Source organism: Acinonyx jubatus, chromosome D1, assembly GCF_027475565.1.
Source record: "Acinonyx jubatus isolate Ajub_Pintada_27869175 chromosome D1, VMU_Ajub_asm_v1.0, whole genome shotgun sequence".
Classification (NCBI taxonomy): Eukaryota; Metazoa; Chordata; class Mammalia; order Carnivora; family Felidae; genus Acinonyx; species Acinonyx jubatus.
Window position 1 is genome coordinate 59,921,742 of NC_069390.1, and position 17,856 is coordinate 59,939,597.

General features: G+C 39.7%; 1 protein-coding gene across 2 annotated transcripts in view; it reads right to left on the bottom strand.

Annotated features, from left to right (window-relative positions):
• ALG8 (ALG8 alpha-1,3-glucosyltransferase) overlaps positions 1 to 10,933 on the bottom strand; it is a 29,218-nt gene extending 18,285 nt beyond the window's left edge. Inside the window, exons 1-3 of one of the 2 annotated variants that reach the window (XM_053203738.1) lie at positions 10,739 to 10,933; positions 6,984 to 7,062; positions 1,909 to 2,102 (exon numbers count right to left, since the gene is read on the bottom strand). In XM_053203738.1, the coding sequence (XP_053059713.1) occupies positions 1,909 to 2,102; positions 6,984 to 7,062; positions 10,739 to 10,833 (368 nt within the window). In that variant the 5' untranslated portion in view covers positions 10,834 to 10,933. The remainder of the gene's footprint in view (positions 1 to 1,908; positions 2,103 to 6,983; positions 7,063 to 10,738) is intronic. The other variant, XM_015078876.3, reaches the window with a different exon arrangement.
• Positions 10,934 to 17,856: the final 6,923 nt, after the last annotated feature.

The window sequence follows — 17,856 nt, forward strand, 5'->3', positions numbered from 1 at the left end:
AGGGAAACACAGAATCGGAAACAGGCTCCAGGCTCTGAGCCATCAGCCCAGAGCTTGACGCGGGGCTCGAACTCACGGACCGCGAGATCGTGACCTGGCTGAAGTCGGACGCTTAACCGACTGCGCCACCCAGGCGCCCCGATTGTCCAAATAATTTTAAAAACATTTATTAAAAATGTGTATCATTTAAATGTCAAGATCTATTATTAAATGACAATAGCAAATGAAAAAATTATGATCCTATTTTTATTTTATAAAAATTATATTCAGACATAGAAGAGAGAATGAAATAATATATAGCAAAATGGTGATGGTGATAGCTGTAAGTGGAGGAGTATAGGTCACTTCTACTTTGTGTACATGTGTGGTTTTCTGTTTTCCAAAATTTTGACAACGATGTATAATCCCAGAAAAAGGATTTTAAAAAATACGTCTGAGTATCGGCAAATCGCAAAAACAGAAATCTAAGCCCCAAAAAAGAAACAGACAATAAAGATGCAATTAAAGAGGGGTTAGCAAAAGGTGTTCTGCTTTTCCTCCATGGAGCCCATTTCCTCAACAAAGACAGTAACCTTACAAGGTAATTGAGAAAATTAAGTAAGTTACTGTCTATACTTTGTTACTGGTTCTGGGAACTGGGACATAGATCTCAACAATTTATATCTTATTTAAGTGCTCCTTCTACACTGTAGGTAGAAATGAATTCTATTCCCTCTTCCTTCTGCTTATATGCCTTCTCTAGGAACTTCAATTCAACCATTTTGAGTTTAAAGGTGTACATCACAACTCACCTTCCCTTCCAACTCTTGCTAGGTCATAAACAGATTGAATGTTAAGGTGTCAAGTGGGAACTACTCCTTGAGAATGAGCAGGGGTTAAAACATTGCCAAGGGACTCTTGCCTAGATGGGGCAGGGGTTCAGCGTAGAGGGCCTCACAAATAGAAATGATCCATTTGTGACAAGGGTCATGAAGGGACACAGTTGGTGGTCTGTCACATCATACCAGCAGGCTTAATAAAGTATTGGGACAGAATAGGAACCAACATTAACCGAGAACTTACTACTTATAAGTCACTGTGCAAGACATTGTATATATGTCTATTCAACTAAAATTAATTTATAAGTAAAAGATGCAAAGCATAAAAATATAAAATATAAACATAACTTAAAATTAGTGAAGAGTCTAAGGCGCCTGGGTGGCTCAGTTGGTTAAGTGTCAGACTTCGGCTCTGGTCATGATCTCATAGCTCATGTACTGAGAGTTCAGAGCCTGGAGTCTGCTTCAGATTCTGTCTCCCTCTCTCTCTGCCCCTCCCCCCTGCCTGTGCTCTGTTTCTCTAAAATGAATAAACGTTAAAAAAAATTTTTTTTAAGTTAGTGAAGAGTCTTCATGAAGGAAAGAGTCCAGAAACAACAACTAAAAGCACTCAGTAAGGTTTCCTGAGTTTACTAGAATGGACACTCCATTGGTGGTCAGCACAATGAATATGTGTACACGAGTGTGTGTGCTGTATGTATGTGTGTGTATCCTAAAGAATAGGGTAGGTCACAGAAACCTCTGGGGGCCAGTTACAAGAAAGGAAAGAAAAGCATATGGAGCCATTCTGAGCAGGAGAAATGGTCATGGAACTCTACGTGAGACTACTCCTCAGAACACTCACAATCTCTCATTCTGCCTCTGCCTTGTAATCCCACCTCATTCCCCATTGTCTTCCACAAGATATAGGTAGACTACCTACTGTAATTACTCACTGTACAGTTTAAAACACAGTAACAGAGTTCAGAACTATTCTAGAATTTGCTATCATGTGAGCTTTGTTTCTCTCAAATGAAGAACCAGTTAATACTACTTAATATTGTATTATGTCCTCAACACCTTCCACACAAAATGACATTCTCAGACTTACTCGTGGACAGCATACACAAAGAGTGCATCTGTAAAGATGACAGAAAATCTCTGGAAAAGTAAGGTTCTCGAGCTGGAATAGTTCAGATTACGGACATTCAGCATCTCTTGATCAAAATATTTGGCAACATGTGACAGGGCATACTCAAACCACGCAAAAAAAGGCGGATAATCCAAGGTCCATTCTGAAGTTGCCTGTAAAAATAAAAAAATGGAACATATCCTAAATAACTGAATAAACAAAGTGGGTGTAAAGACTGAAAATCCTCACTCTCTAGTCTTTAAAAAAGCACATGAAATAAAATTGCATTCAAAATATGACCTGGGGTGCCTGGCTGGCTCAGTTGGAAGAGCGTGCGACTCTTGATTTTGGGATTGTGAGTTCAAGTCCCACAATGAGTACAGAGATTAAAAAAAAAAAACCAAATCTTTAAATAAATGATTAAATTATAGAGTAATTTCTATGTAAGACTGAGCAGACCACCAAAACCTGGTTCCTAAGTTATTTAATAATGGTCTTCAATTTTCCTTAAATAGAATTAACTATATTTCAAAGAAAATTAATGAAACTTGCAATAACCTTGGTTCTGACATGGTGCTACTCATCTAAATATATAAAGGGAGCTATGGTATAACAAATGATTCACTAGCTCGGGTTCAAGTTCTGTCTCAGAGACTCAACTTCTCTATTCGTAAAATGAGGTATTGTGAGGGTTAATTGATATAATACATATGAAACACAGTTATGAATGACAAAAGAGAACACAAATGCTTTTTATCTTTTGTTCTTATAGGTTATCAGATACTGAGATTAAGAGAGCAAAAGTCACTCCTTGCATTTCTGTATTCTGAACCTTTAGTAAGTGCCTGATATATTAAGTACGAAAAAATCATTAGTTAAATAAATAAGCAATCACTAATGAGTAAATGAAAATACAGATCATATGAAATAGTATATGAAATATATAACTTCAGGATATTATGTTTTGTTAGATTACTCTAAGTCTCCATTTCCTCACCCAAACAACAGGGATGTACCTACCTCATTACTGCATTAAATTTTACATACGCATTTCAAATACTATTTACATAGTATTGAACCAGAAACAAAGTGTCCGTAAATATTATTTATCATTTAAAAAATTATTGCTATCACCATAGGATGTCCCTAAAACTAAACTCAGACCTTGCACCTCTAAGAGCTCAGATGGTAATAATAATCTCCCTACTCTGTATTTGTTGCTCTTTTCAATGGGAAATTCCTCTCCTTCTGGAATTGCACTGAAGGTTCACTGGGTACTAACTGGGTGCTCATAGGGACTACTATTTAGGGTCGCTCTGTGGCATAAAATGAGGTGAGAGAGACTCTGACAAACTACTTGTTAGCTCTTTGTTCATGGTAAGGCTAAATGACAACTTTGGATCCAGATAAGAAGTAGCTTGTTTCCTCCCCCTGCAGGTACCAACATGTAGAAAGCCTCAGATCTGAGGCAAACCCAGAGGCTGTATGTCTTAAGTACTCAGGCTATGAAACCACCCATTAAATTCTCTATGAAAAGTTCCTTCCCTAATCCCAAGTTTCCAATGGGGAGTGTAAACAAGATGAGCTATTAAATTGGAGAAAGAAAAGTTAGAAATTCTATTTTTTAATTTCATCCTGTTTAATGTCTACTTTTAATAGTATATTAATAAGGCAGTACTTTTGTAATTTATAAATAAACTCACATGGAGTAGTAAATGATCAAAATGTTTTCTTGCGGGGTATCTGGGTGGCTCAGTAGGTTAAGCGTCCAGCTCTTGATTTCAGCTCAGGTCATGATCTCACGGTTTGTGAGTTGGAGACCTGCATCGGGCTCTGCATAATGCAGAAGCTACTTGGGATTCTCTCTCTCTCCCTCTCCCTCTGCCCCTCCCTGTATGTGCTCGGTCTCTCAAAATAAATAAACTTAAAAATTTTTTTTAAATGTTTTCTTGCTAGGGTATAGATATTTAAGAAACAAATTTAGAAATTACTGCTCCATATAATTCCAGGAAAGTCAACATCAACTTAAACTTTAACATCTGCAGTTCCCAGCTACAGTTTCTATGTCAGAGTTCACTCTACCCTGAAAGAGCCATTTACTCTACAGAAGCGTAAAAGGTTTTGTCCTACTTTACCTTATTTGGAACATTTATTACTTTAAATAAAATGGAGACTAGGAAAAGCATTGAAAAAAACTGGGAGGGACAGGTGCTGCCTGGGAGATGGCCATTTTTCCAAAATAAAATGTCCCTGTCGTTTCTTTGCTATTCCCAATTCCATACCACTCAGAGGCTTTCTACATGCTGCTCCTATTCCCCACACAAAGACTTTCCAAATCTAGCTAAGAAGGTTCTCTGGACCTCAAGGATTTCCATCTGGGCCATTCTCTTACCTCAACAGTTTTTGAGAAGCCAGTTAGGCTATTAGCTATCATTTCCTCCCAAGTAAACAGTTCCATCACTTAACTAATATTTGGCAGAAGTGGAACTAAAATCTGGGGCTTCTGACTCCAAATCCATTAGCTCAGTAAGCTCGTACGACAGAGCTGTAGAGAGCAAGATGGAGTCACTCATGTCAAGCAGTGACTCATGTCAAGTAGTGTGGTAAGCAGCCAAGGGCGTTGCAACTAAGACCATATATCATGAAACCAGAACATGCTGACAGCTCCCAGAACTGATAACCAGCAGAACCAGAAGAAGCCTGCAAAGACCCACTGACCCTTTCACTGTATTCAACGTCTGGAGAGTCTGACAGTTTGCTGCAAAAGTCCTCCCTTTTTAAAGGAGCTTAATCAGTCTTGGGTCTTTGCAGGCTTCTTCTGGTTCTGCTGGTTATCAGTTCTAGGAGTTGTCAGCCTGTGCTGGTTTCATGATATCTGGTCTTAGGTGCAACGCCCTTGGCTGCTTACCACACTGCTTAATATGAGCAACTCTATCTTGCTCTCAAGAAGAGCTATTTCTTCAGATATAGAAACATCTAACTTCATGGCGCCTGGGTGGCTCAGTTGGTTAATCATCTGACTCTTGATTTCAACTCCGGTCATGATCTTAGGGTTTGAGAGTTTGAGACCCATGTTGGGCTCTTCACTGATGGCACTGGAGCCTGCTTGGAATTCCCTTTCCTTCTCTCTGCCCCTCTCCCACTCACGTGTGTGCATGCGCATGCTCTCTATCTCTCAAAATAAACCAATAAACTTTAAAGAAAAAAAAAAGAAATATCCAACTTCTTCATATGAAGATTCAAAACAACTGTGTTCATTCCACAAGTATTTATTGTGGGTCTCTTTGGTGTCTTTCCCAACCAATCGACCAATCAATTTAAGCTGAAGCCAGAGCAGAAAGGTAGGTTTGAAGTCACAGTTAGGTAGTCCACTGCTCACATCTTCACTCTCCTTACCATGTCAGAGAGACCCTTCCAGACCTGACCTCATGTGCCTCTCCAGCCTTATCCCCTACTGTGAGGTTCTTGTCTCATATAGTCAAGCCCACAACTGAGTTTTGCTCCTTATTGGCTCTTGTGGTTATTTTTGAGCAGAGCAGGAAGAACAAAGAAGTATACCATTACAAGAATACTTTTTTTTTCCTTTAGTAAGCTCTATGTCTAATGTGGGGCTTGAACTCACAACCCTGAAATCAAGAGCTACATGCTCTACTGACTGAGCCAGCCAGGTACCACAAGAGTATCTTTTATATAAGACTCTTTTATCTAAAATAAATTGATAAAGAAGACAGCTTTGGCCTAAATAGTGTTCTAGGAATCCTAAGTTAACAGACAGTGGTGAAGGTTATAGGAACAAATGAGAGAACATCCAGAAAGAGTTACAGAACTGAAATTCTGTACCACAAAGAGAACCCTAGAGTACCAGCTGTTTAAAGGGTGTACAGATGAGGAAAAGTTAACAAAGGAGGCAAGGAAGGAATGGTCAGAGAGAAAGAGAAGACAGGGGGCTGCCTTCTTATTTACAGTCTAAGGGTCATGATATGAATAATGCTAATTCTTAATAACTCTTAATGTTTACTGAGCACTTCTGTTCCAAGCACTGTGCTAAGTATTATAAGCATCATATTCATTTCACTCTAATACTTATTATCATTTAATAGTTAGGGATGTTGAGGCTTTGAGAGGTCAAGCAGTTTGCCCACAGTCACTCAGCATGGGTGTTAGCTGGCAGAACTGAAAGTCACAGAGAGGTGGTCTGGAATCACAGCCCCAAACTCTTGACTGCTAGGCCACACAAAATGTCTTCTAATGTATATGTATACATGCAAACTGAACTATCTTATACTAAAGCAATTACTTAAAGATCCTTAGCATTCCTATCAAATACTTATAATATTATTATGTGAGAAGAACTCGGTCCCTTAGGTCAATTGTTCTTAAGCTTTTTTGGTACAAAGGACTATTCTGATCTGACAACAAACAAACAAACAAACAAACAAACCCAAAAAGCAACAATGAATTAAGAGAAAACTTTGCAGATTGTCTTAAAGAAACCTCCCTGCAGCAGAGTGCTATTTTTGATCAAGACACTTCTGAAATATCATATGCAACTTAGTAATTCATACCAGAAATAAAAATACATAGTTTTCAAAAATAATAGAAGAGAATGGTTTGTATATTATCAGAAACCTATATATCACATTTGATTATTTCTTTTTTCATAAATAGTGGGGATTAGCAGGATCTTAGAAATAATTCATTCCTAATCTTTATGTGCCAGATGAGAAACTAAGGCTCAGAGAAATGAAATATATTTTCTATGTTGTGACAGAGCCAGGCCTGGAATCTAATTATTCCTCTTTCCCAGTCCCAAATTCTTTCAAAAGGGGTGCGGCAAATATTATAATTTCTAATTTATTGTTTGGGAAACTCATTTTGAAGTACAGGGATTCCCTAATAGTGCCAGAGGACAGAACTGAGGAAAAAGTACAATTTTTATAAAGATTAATTAGAGCTATAATCACATGGAAAACTTCTGATATCAGTAAGACTTATATGATTTCACACATCACTGTAAAAGACAATCCACCAAAAAAGTGAAAATTTAAACTTACCTCATAATACCACTGTGATACTGGCAAACTGTGAGTGATAGCAAGCCAGTTTCGGTGTACTTCAAAATCTGTGGAATGGCTATTCAAAGTAATCAGATGAGTAAAATGAGATTTTGTTACATTTATCAATTTCACATTTCTAAAATTATGCTTTTAAATGGACTAACACTCCTATACAGCCACAGTTCATGATCCTCTAAAAACACAAACAGGCATTACATAATCCTGAGACACCTCACTTATCTGAAGGCCAGACCTCCTTCTGGAAAAGTTGGGGATCTACAAGTAAGTGAAAAGGTTCTTGGAGTTATCTAAAGGGCTGGGCAAAATCCCATACTCTTTCTTAAGGGAGGTCCTCTGGCTATTGCTCAGAGGTCACTTACTCTTGTTCACAAAGAATTCTAACAATATTCATTATCTGGAAAATGCTTCACACACCAGCTAGAACTTCAAGGATGAGCAGGAGTTCATCAGATGGAGAAGGTGAGAAAAGGCCCCTGCCCTGCCTTTTCCATGTCTCCTAATTCCTCACTATGTGTAAATATAGTCAAGAATCTCTCCTGCAGGGAAAGAAACATTTTCTCTTCTACCCTTAAAGTTCTGTAGCTGGTCTAAGAATTAAACTGACATAAGACGAATTTAACAGGAGAAAAAAAAAGCCAATTTTAATAATATATGTATATATGGGAGCCCGAAAAGAGATGAGAAAGACATGAGGTTTAAATGGTGGCCAAATGATTAAGGCTTATATACCACCCTGAACTAAGGACAGGGATAGGAGCCTGGGGCTTCAAATGGGGAGAAGAAATTCAAGTGAGAAGATGTTTGGTGCACAAAGGTCACCCTGCCAGCAGATAAGTCAGGTGGAAAAGTGATCTCTGGTAACAGCTCTCTTTCTGGTACAGGCCCCCTTTCTCACATAAATTTTCCTTATAAAAAGGAAAAACTTACAAATCTTATTAAAAGGGTAACTTCTACTTTTTTCAGAGCTTCTCCTGTATCTGCAGTTTCTCCAAATAATCAGCCCCAAATAATCCTTATGGCAAAGAGACATATTTTGGGGTGGCATATTCTGTGCCTTTCTCCCCTCTTCAGAATAATTTTCTTTTCCCATTTGTCTACTGCAGTATTTCCCTTCCATGTCTTGAACAGCACCTGATATACAGACGGGCTCAACACATTCCTGTGGAGTTAACCACTCATCATCAAAGTCAACGAGTTCCACAACAAAACCCGATTAACACTTTCCAATGTTTTATACAACCTTTCCAGTGTCAGCTATCTCCTGAGTTTCCTAGCCAACTTTCATGGCTTTCCATTCCAATATTCATCAGGTAAAACGCTGATGATCCCCTATGTTCAGTTCTTGGTCCTCTTTTTATGCAACTTACTCTACTCTGGACAATCTTATTCATTCTTATTGCTTCCATTATTAACGGTATAATGATGACTTCCAAACCACAGCACAAGCTTGATCTCTTTCCTGAGTTCTAGAGATAGGTATCTCCAAATTCCTGCTGACAATGTCCCCTTAATTTCCTATGGATTCCTCAAAATCACAATTCAAAACTGAGCTAGCATTTTAATTTCTAAGTATATTCAGTAGTCAACAGAAATACATTTACCTATGTTTATCAAAAGACATGTACTGGGAGTGGTCTTCAGGCCTCCAATTACATGTCAATTCCTGAGACTTTCCTTGACACCCAATCTAAGTAAGTCTCCCTAGTTAGTCCCCTTATAGAATCCCATTCTTTTCCCTTATAACACTTTTTTTTTTAATGGATTCATCTGTTTACTATAGAGATATAACACTATGTCAATACTAGGCACCATGAAATGTAAATACAATTACTGTCATAAACCTGGAAAGAACCTTTAAGGATTCAAAGTGGCTTTGTTTAGTTACCATTTGCATATAGTGCAGAGAAAGGTCTTCATGTTATTAGCAGTATGTACACAAGAGGTCCAAATTATGAGACAGATAAAAAAGTTGTGTTCTTTAAACATTGGTAAACTAAGTTTTGTAGTAACAGCCAGGTTTATCTTCCTTTCACTAACCGTGTTCCCTGTTCAGCACATCATAACAAGAGCATAGTGAAGTGAATGACGAAATAAAAGAATTTTGATACACTTGCACACAATACATTCTATTTATATGATTAAACATTTGATCATACAGTACTTTCCTACAGGATTACTGGCTAATTTTCTTCATAACACTTAACACCAGTGTAGTTGTGTAATTACATATTTACTTTGATTTGTTGCTGGAACTGTTATCCTACTAAACTATACCCTTTATAGGATTAGTGATCATATCCATTTTGTCCTCCCCTGTAGTACCTAGCCCAGTACATGGTATACAAAAAGCAGTTAACAGTTTGTTCACTATATTTACATTTATCCTGTAATACCGTAATGCTGTAATCCTTCCCTCTCACATCCCAGGGTTTTGCAGTTGAGAAGCAGAACATTAACTACAACTATATATGCTCTTAATCCTGGACTAAGAGCAGTATTGAAAGTAACAACCCTGAAGTAACTAAAGCAAGAAACATTACTTTACATACACAGATCTACAGTTAAAAAAAAAAAAAAGAATTCCCTTTCACTCCGATTTGAATTTCTTCATTTTAGAAAGATTTTTTTTCCAATTTGCTTTTAAAACGGAGATATGTTTCTTATTTATTTTCAGTTGCACAGAAAGTTCAACTGACCAACTCCTTTTTCTAAGTCCCTGTAAGTCATTTTGCTAAACCTACACACATTTCATTGCTTATATAATTACATAGCCACATCAGTATAAATGCACACTCTATCCATACAGTTCTTCCATACCCAGCAGGATATCACCAAGAACTTGAACCAAATGATACCAGTAAACCAAAACCTAAACTGGGAAGGGGTGGGGAGACCTGGAAGGAAGGGAGAAAAGGAATGAAATGATAAATGATGGGATAAGAGTTAGGAAGGATGAACAGATGGTGGAAGCTAATATTGAGTACCCACAGTATACATATTACTTGGTGGATACTTCCTAACTGGTTTCCATGCTTTCAGCCTTGCCCCTCTATTTTTCAAATAGCAATTTAATCCTGTGTGATCTGGCCACTGTCCACCTCATCCTGTGCCATTCTCCTCCTCCCATCATGCTCTTCAGCAACAACGGTCACTTTCTGTTCCCAGAATGCTCTTGAGTTTTTTTCCTACCACAGGGCATTTACACTTATTCTCTCCTATGCTTCAACTGATTTTTACATGGCTTATTCTCTTTCATCCTTCAAATTTTAACTCAAACATCACCTCCTAAAAGAGGGGTAAAGCCTTGACCTGTAGTCAATTTCTTTTATACATCCTATCACAATCTGAAACATTCGTTTTTGTCTGCCCCCACTAATCTATCGAGGGCAAGAATCGGAAATGTCTTTCTCACCACTGGATCTCTAGTGCCTAGCCCAGCAGACAACTGTTAAATACAGCTGAACGAATGGTGGAGCTGAGTGTTCTTAATCTGCATATTAAGGATGAAGACCCAAGGCTTAAAAACATTTAACTCAGCGCCAAGCCTGAACCTAGCCATCCAGGGCTATGATCTAGTTCTCAGGTCAAGTAACAATCAACCGGCGGAGCGGGAAGCTTAGCAAAAGCATAGCGGAGCCTACGTGAGCGTTCAAGTTCCCTTTCCTCCTCCCACCCACGGGCATCTTCGCTTCTCTCTCCCGCTTTGACCAACCGTGGTGCGGGTCCCTTACTATGTGGGGATGAGAAGGCATTTGAGGAGAGTCACCCCGAGCGCCAAAGCCGAAAACCAATTGCCACCACCCATCGCAATTCCGAGAGCGGCCATTACTGTAGCGCCCGGCGCTTTCAACCAACTGGATCCACATCCGGGCTCCCGCGCATGCGGGAAAGGCCGTCTGAGGCGGTGCCTCGGCCACTGCGCGCATGCGCTCAGCCAGTCCGGCCGTGGGACTCTAGTGCTGTGTCATTTAAACCTCCCGCTAACTGTCCTTTCACCGCCCCGTCTTACTCCAGGGCTCGGCAGGGCGTGACAGTGTCTGCGCGGATTTCTTACGGCGACAAGTTAAGTTGGCGACAAGTTAAGTTTCGTTAGCTGCTTCATACTTATCTTTAAATAGTTGCTGGGTGTCTGCTCTGGCGTTTCCTGCATTTTGCCTGGCAAAACCCGGCGTTGGGGCACCTAGGCGAGAGAGGACTGTATCTTGCACCGGAGACGTAGTGGAGGAGACAGCATTGTAACCCGAGAGTTGCTGTAGTCAAAAGCACCTGAGAATCCTGGAGGTGCCTAATGCAGGCACCTGAACAGAAGTGTCAGCTCCAGGTAGAGAATGGTGTGAGCAAAGATGCAGAGGTGTAAAACGTCTGTGCTTCTAGAACTCGGAGTTAGGTTCTTGGTGCGGCACCTGCCAGAGTGGAACCCATTCTGGACGCAGACTAGAGTCTAGTGCTTGTCACACAAAGTATAAATAACTTGGGGATCTTGTGAAGATTCAGATTCTGATTCAGTAGGACTAACAGACTCCTAGATCGTGCCAGTGCTGCTGGTGCATGGGCTATAAGGGCCAAGGCATGAGGAATGGAGTTAGTCTCACTACATCATGTACTGTCTGATCTTGGACACATGACTAATCTCTCTAAACCTCAGTTTCCTGTTCTGTAAATAGATAAAAATGGTGTCTAGCTCATAAAATGGCTGAGAGTATTGAATGAGTGCACGTAAATAGCTCTGTATGGTGCCAGGACAGAATAAAGGCTCAATAAATAATGGTTTCAGAGAAGTTAAGTATCTGGCTGAAACATGCACAGCATGTAGGTGACAGTGTCACTCTCCTCATAGGAGCTTATGCCCTTCTACATCTTCAAATGCTACACACCTGAATATGACACTCAAATGTAGACCTCATGCCTGGCCCTCTTCTTTCACCTCCAGACCCTTATATCCAACTGCCTAACTGACCTCTCTTAGATGTTTTAAAGGCAACTTGCATTAGTTCCCTATTCTTGCTGTAACAAATTACCACAAACTTAAAGCATAAGCTTAAAACAGCGCAAATTTATTCTCTTACAGTTCTCGAGGTCAGAAGTCTAAAATCAATCTCGACAGGCTAAAGTTAAGGTGTCATTGGTTCCTTCTGGAGGCTCTGAGGGGAGAATCTATTTTCTTTTAGTTTTTGAAGTTGCCTGAATTCCGTGGCCCCTTCCTCACATCTGTAACCTCTTCCTTCTATTGTCACATCTAGTGTTTTTCTGGGCTCAGATCTCCCTGTGCTTCCCTCTTGTGAGGACACATGTGATTACATCTAGGGCCCACCTGGATAATACAAAATAATCTCCCTTTCTCAAAATTTAATTTAATCATTTCTGCAGAGTCCTTTTGTCATAGGCAGTAATATTCACAGGTTCCAGGGATTCAGTTTACCATATACCTTCAAGCTCAATATTCCCAAAACTGAACTCACTATGTTGCAATATTATCTAATCAGAATGATATCAACCATCCAGTTGTTCACTCCCCCACCCTGTACTTGCAAACTCACTGTGAATTGACTAACTCAACATGCATTCCCAATCCTCTTCTACCTTTTCCATTTTTTTCTAAAGAGGATAGAAAAGCCAAAAAGTTGAACTTCCAGCTTCCCTCGCAGCTAAAAGTGGCCTGATTACACAGTTAGGTCTGCTGGGGGAGGAGGGTGGTTTGAGAAAGATTTTCCTTTCCTGATAAAAGAGACTGTTGTCTTGGATTTTGCCCCCTTTTCCAATTCTTCCTGCCTTGGATTTGATCATGAAGCATGGAGCTGGATTCAGCTGTGAGGAAAAAGAGCTTCATGTTGGCCCTGGCATCACTGAACTCCTATTCAAATCCCCCTTACTTCTGGAATTCTTCCTATCTTTTTCTTGTCTCAGGAAACTTCTTATCTGAGGAAACGTGCACACACATACATGTACACACACACACTCATGTGTTCAAGCCACTGTTGGTCAGGTTGTCTGTTCATTCCACGAAAGTATTCCTAACTGATATTGCCGAGTCCTGTCTTTTGAGCTTCATATGTCTCACATGTATCCCCTCCTCTGAAACCTTCTTCACTCTACCTCACTGGTCTGCTCTCAGGCTCTGGCACATGCACGTTTTCTCCTGTCATTGTGCCTTTATGCATTCTCTTCCTTCATCTGGAATATTCTTCCTTCTCCCTATTACAAAACAAAATTCGGGGTGCCTGGGTGATTCAGTCAGTTAAGCAACCGACTTCAACTCAGGTCATGATCTTGCAGTTGTGAGTTCGAGCCCTGCATCAGGCTCTGTGCTGTGCTGACAGCTCAGAGCCTGGAGCCTGCTTCGGACTCTGTCTTTCTCTCTCTCTGTCCCTCCCCTGCTCACACTCTGTCTCTGTCTCTCTCTCTCTCAAAAATAAATAAACATTAAAAAACTTAAAAAAACCCACAAAATTCAAGTCAGTAAATTTTATTTTTTTTAGTGTTTATTTATTTTGGAGACAGAGAGAGACAGAGTGTGTGTGTGTGTGTGTGTGTGTGTGTGTGTGTGTGAGAGAGAGAGAGAGAGAGAGAGAGAGAGAGAGAGAGCGAGCAGGGGAGGGGCAGAGAGAGAGGGAGACAGAGGATCTGAAGTAGGCGCTACACTGACAGCACAGAGCCCAATGTGGGGCTTGAACCTGAGAACTATGAGATCATGACCTGAGCTGAAGTTGAATGCTTAACTGAGCCACCCAGGTGCCCCTCAACTCAGTAAACTTTCAAGATCTTATACAGTGATTCATGAATCAAGCAGCATCCACTCTAGAAGATTGAGAAGAGCTCTGAAGAGCTGTACAAAATGAAAGACTTTCAGAGGCAGATGCAGGAACAAGAGGTTGTACTAGGCAAAAAAGCAGGTTGGCTATTGCTAGGTTACTTTCCTTTAGGGGATAGCAGGGGTCTAGCAGGCAGATTACCTAACTAGTGCTGATTAGGCAATTCCTGATTTACTAGTTTCAGATTCTATTTGTGGGAGAGCTGACACTAATAAGTCCTGGTTTTGCAGTGTGGGGCTTCACATAAGTGACTCCATTTTGGGCCTGCTCTATCATTTTTAACATCCTTTTAGGCTACTTAACTATCAATTCATTAGCTCTCAGATCAAGCACCACTTCCCCCTGGGAAGTCTTCCCTGGCCTTGTCCCTCCCTGGCCTGTACAGTGCAATTGCATTTATTTGCATGATTACTTAATTCTCCTACTAGTGGGAATGCAAACTGGTGCAGCCACTCTGGAAAACAGTATGGAGGTTCCTCAAAAAACTAAAAATAGAACTAACCTACGACCCAGCAATTGCACTACTAGGCATTTATCCAAGGCATACAGGTATGCTGTTTCAAAGGGGCACATGCACCCCCATGTTTATAGCAGCACTATCAACAATAGCCTAAGTCTGGAAAGAGCCCAAATGTCCATGTCCATCAATGGATGAATGGATAAAGAAGATGTGGTATGTAAATATATATATATATATATATATATATATATATATATACACACACACACACATATATATGTACATATATATATATATATATATATATACACATACACATACACAATGGAGTATTACTTGGCAATCAAAAAGAATGAAATCTTGCCATTTGCAACCACGTGGATGGAACTGGAGGGTATTATGCTCAGTGAAATTAGTCAGAGAAAGACAAAAATCATATGACTTTATGAGGACTTTAAGAGACAAAACAGATGAACATAAGGGAAGGGAAACAAAAATAATATAAAAATGGAGGGGGACAAAACAGAAGAGACTCATAAATATGGAGAACAAACTGAGGGTTGCTGGAGGGGTTGTGGGAGGGGGATGGGCTAAATGGGTAAGGGGCACTAAGGCATCTACTCCTGAAATCATTGTTGCACTATATACTAAATAATTTGGATGTAAATTAAAAAATTAAATTAAAAAAAATTCTCCTACTAGGAATTCACTCCATAGGGGCAAGGAGCTTGTCTGTTTTTACTCACCATAGTAGCAGCAGCTGGCACAAGCTATGGACTTAGTATTTATTTGTTGAATGGTGTGAGTATCTGAGACAGGATTCTAGCTTCAGTCTCTCCTACCCCTGAGTCCTTCCTTTTTCTTTGGTGCACCACCCAGAATGAATAGATCTGGGACTTAGAGAGAAATTGCTGAAAAGGGCCAATCTCTGTTTCTACGCGTCTTCCAGCTTGAAAACCTGAGCAGGTAGAACAATACACAACTTGGTGAAGAAGGTTTTGATAAACCACATGATCTGGCCTCTCCTTTCTGAAGAGTTAATTCATTCTGCTCTCAGTTCTGGGTGCATTGCTGGTGTCTGAAAATTCTCCCGACCACTGTAACAAGCTTCTCTCTCAGAGGATGCTCAGATTTTTGATTATCCCACAAACTGTATAGCAGCTCTGTGGATTCTGAATGCCTAGAGACTTATTTTTATTTTTTTATTTTTAAAAATATTTTATTTATTTTCATCATGATAAGTGTACTCTTTTTTTTAGATGTTCTTTTAAGTTTTTTTTATTTTAGAAGGAGAGAGCATACAAGTGGAGGAGAGGGGCAGAGGGAGATAGAGAATCTTAAAAATGTTCCATGCTCAGTGCGGAGCCCAATGCAGGACTCAATCTCATGGCCCTGGGATCATGACCTTAGCTGAATCAAGAGTGGGACACCCAACCAATGGAGCCATCCAGGCCTGCTGGTAAGTGTACTCTTTATTCCCCACCCCCAAACCCATTTCCCCCTGGTAACCATAAGTTTGTTCTCTATAGTTAAGAGTTTAAGTGTCTGTTTCTTGGTTTCTCTCTCTCTCTCTTTATCCCTTTGCTCATTTGTTTCTCTTTCTTTCTTTCTTTCTTTCTTTCTTTCTTTCTTTCTTTCTTTCTTTCAAGATAAAAAGAGAGAGCCAGTGAGCAGGGGAGAGGAGGGGCATAAAGAGGGACACAGGGGATCTGAAGCAGGCTCTGCATTGACAGCAGAGAGACCAATGTGGGGCTTGAAACCACGAACCATGAGATCATGACCTGAGCCGAAGTCTATTGCTTAACTGACTGAGCCACCAAGGCACCCCTGCTCATGTGTTTCTTAAATTCTACATATGAGTGAGAGAATATGGTATTTGTTTTTCTCTAATTTATTTTGCTCAGAATTATATTCCCTAGCTCTAGCCATGTTGTTGCAAATGGCAAAATTTCATTCTTTTTTATGGCTGAATAACATTCCATTTTATATATACCACATCTTCTCTATTTATCTATCAATGGACACTTGGGCTGCTTGCATAGTTTGGCTATTGTACATAATGCTGCAATAAACATAGAGGTGCATGTATCCCTTTGAATTAGTGTTTTTGTATTTTTTTGGGTAAATACTGGTAGTGTGATTGCTGGATTGTAGGATAGTTCTATTTTTAACTTTTTGAGGAACCTCCATACTGTTTTCCATAGTAGGTGCACTAATTTAAATCCCACCAACAATGCATGAGGGTTCCTTTTGCTCCACATCCTGGTCAACACTTATTGTTTATTGGGCTGTTGATTTTAGCCATTCTGACAGGTGTGAAGAAGTGATATCTCATTGTAATTTTGATTTGCATTTCTCTGATGATGAGTGGTATTGAGCACCTCTTCATGTGTCTGCTGGCCATCTGGATGTCTTCTTTGGAGAAATGTCTTTTCATGTCTATTGTTCATTTTTTAAATTGGGTTATTTGTTTTTTGGGTATTGAGTTGTATCAGTTCTTTTTTTTATTTAAAAATTTTTTTTAACGTTTATTTTTGAGACACAGAGAGACAGAGCATGAACAGGGGAGGGGCAGAGAGAGAGGGAGACACAGAATCGGAAGCAGGCTCCAGGCTCTGAGCCATCAGCCCAGAGCCCGACGCAGGGCTCGAACTCACGGACCGCGAGATCGTGACTTGAGCTGAAGTCGGACGCTTAACCAACTGAGCCACCCAGGCGCCCCGAGTTGTATCAGTTCTTTATATATCTTGGATACTAACCCTTTATTGGATATATTGTTTGCAAATATCTTCTCCCATTCTTTAGGTTGCCTTTTAGTTTTGTTGATTCCTTTATTCTGCAGAAGCTTTTTATCTTGATGTAGTCAATAGTTTAGTTTTGCTTTTATTTCCCTTGCCTCAGGAGACACATCTAGAAAAATGTTGTGATAGCTGATGTTAGAGAGATTGCTGCCTATGCTCTCTTGAAGGTTTTTTATAGTTTCAGATTTTATGGTCTCACATTAGATCTTTAATCCATTTTGAGTTTATGTTTGTGTGTGATGAAGAAAGCGATCCATTTTCCTTTGTTTGCTTGTGGCTGCCCAGTTTTCCCAGCACCTTTTGTTGAAGAGACTCCTTTTGCCATTGTATATTCATTCCTCCTTTGTTGAAGATTAATTGACCATGTAATTATGGGGTTATTTCTGGGTTTCCTATTCTATTGATCTATGTGTCTATTTTTATGCCAGTTCCATACTATTTTAATTACTCCTGCTTTGTAATATAACTTGAAATCTGTAACTGTGATTCCTCCAGTTTTGTTTTTCTTTCTTGAGATTGGTTTGGCTACTTCAGGTCTTTTGTGGTTCCATACAAATTTTATGATTGTTCTAGCTCTGTGCAAAATGCTGTTGGTAGTTTGATAGAGATTGCATTAAATCTGTAGATTGCTCTGGGTAGTATAGACACTTTAATAATACCTGTTCTTCCAACATGAGTGTGAAATGTCTTTCTATTTTTTTGCGTCATGTTGAATTTCTTTCATCAGTGTTTTTTAGTTTTCAGAGTCCTGGTCTTTCATCTCTTTAGTAAGTTTATTC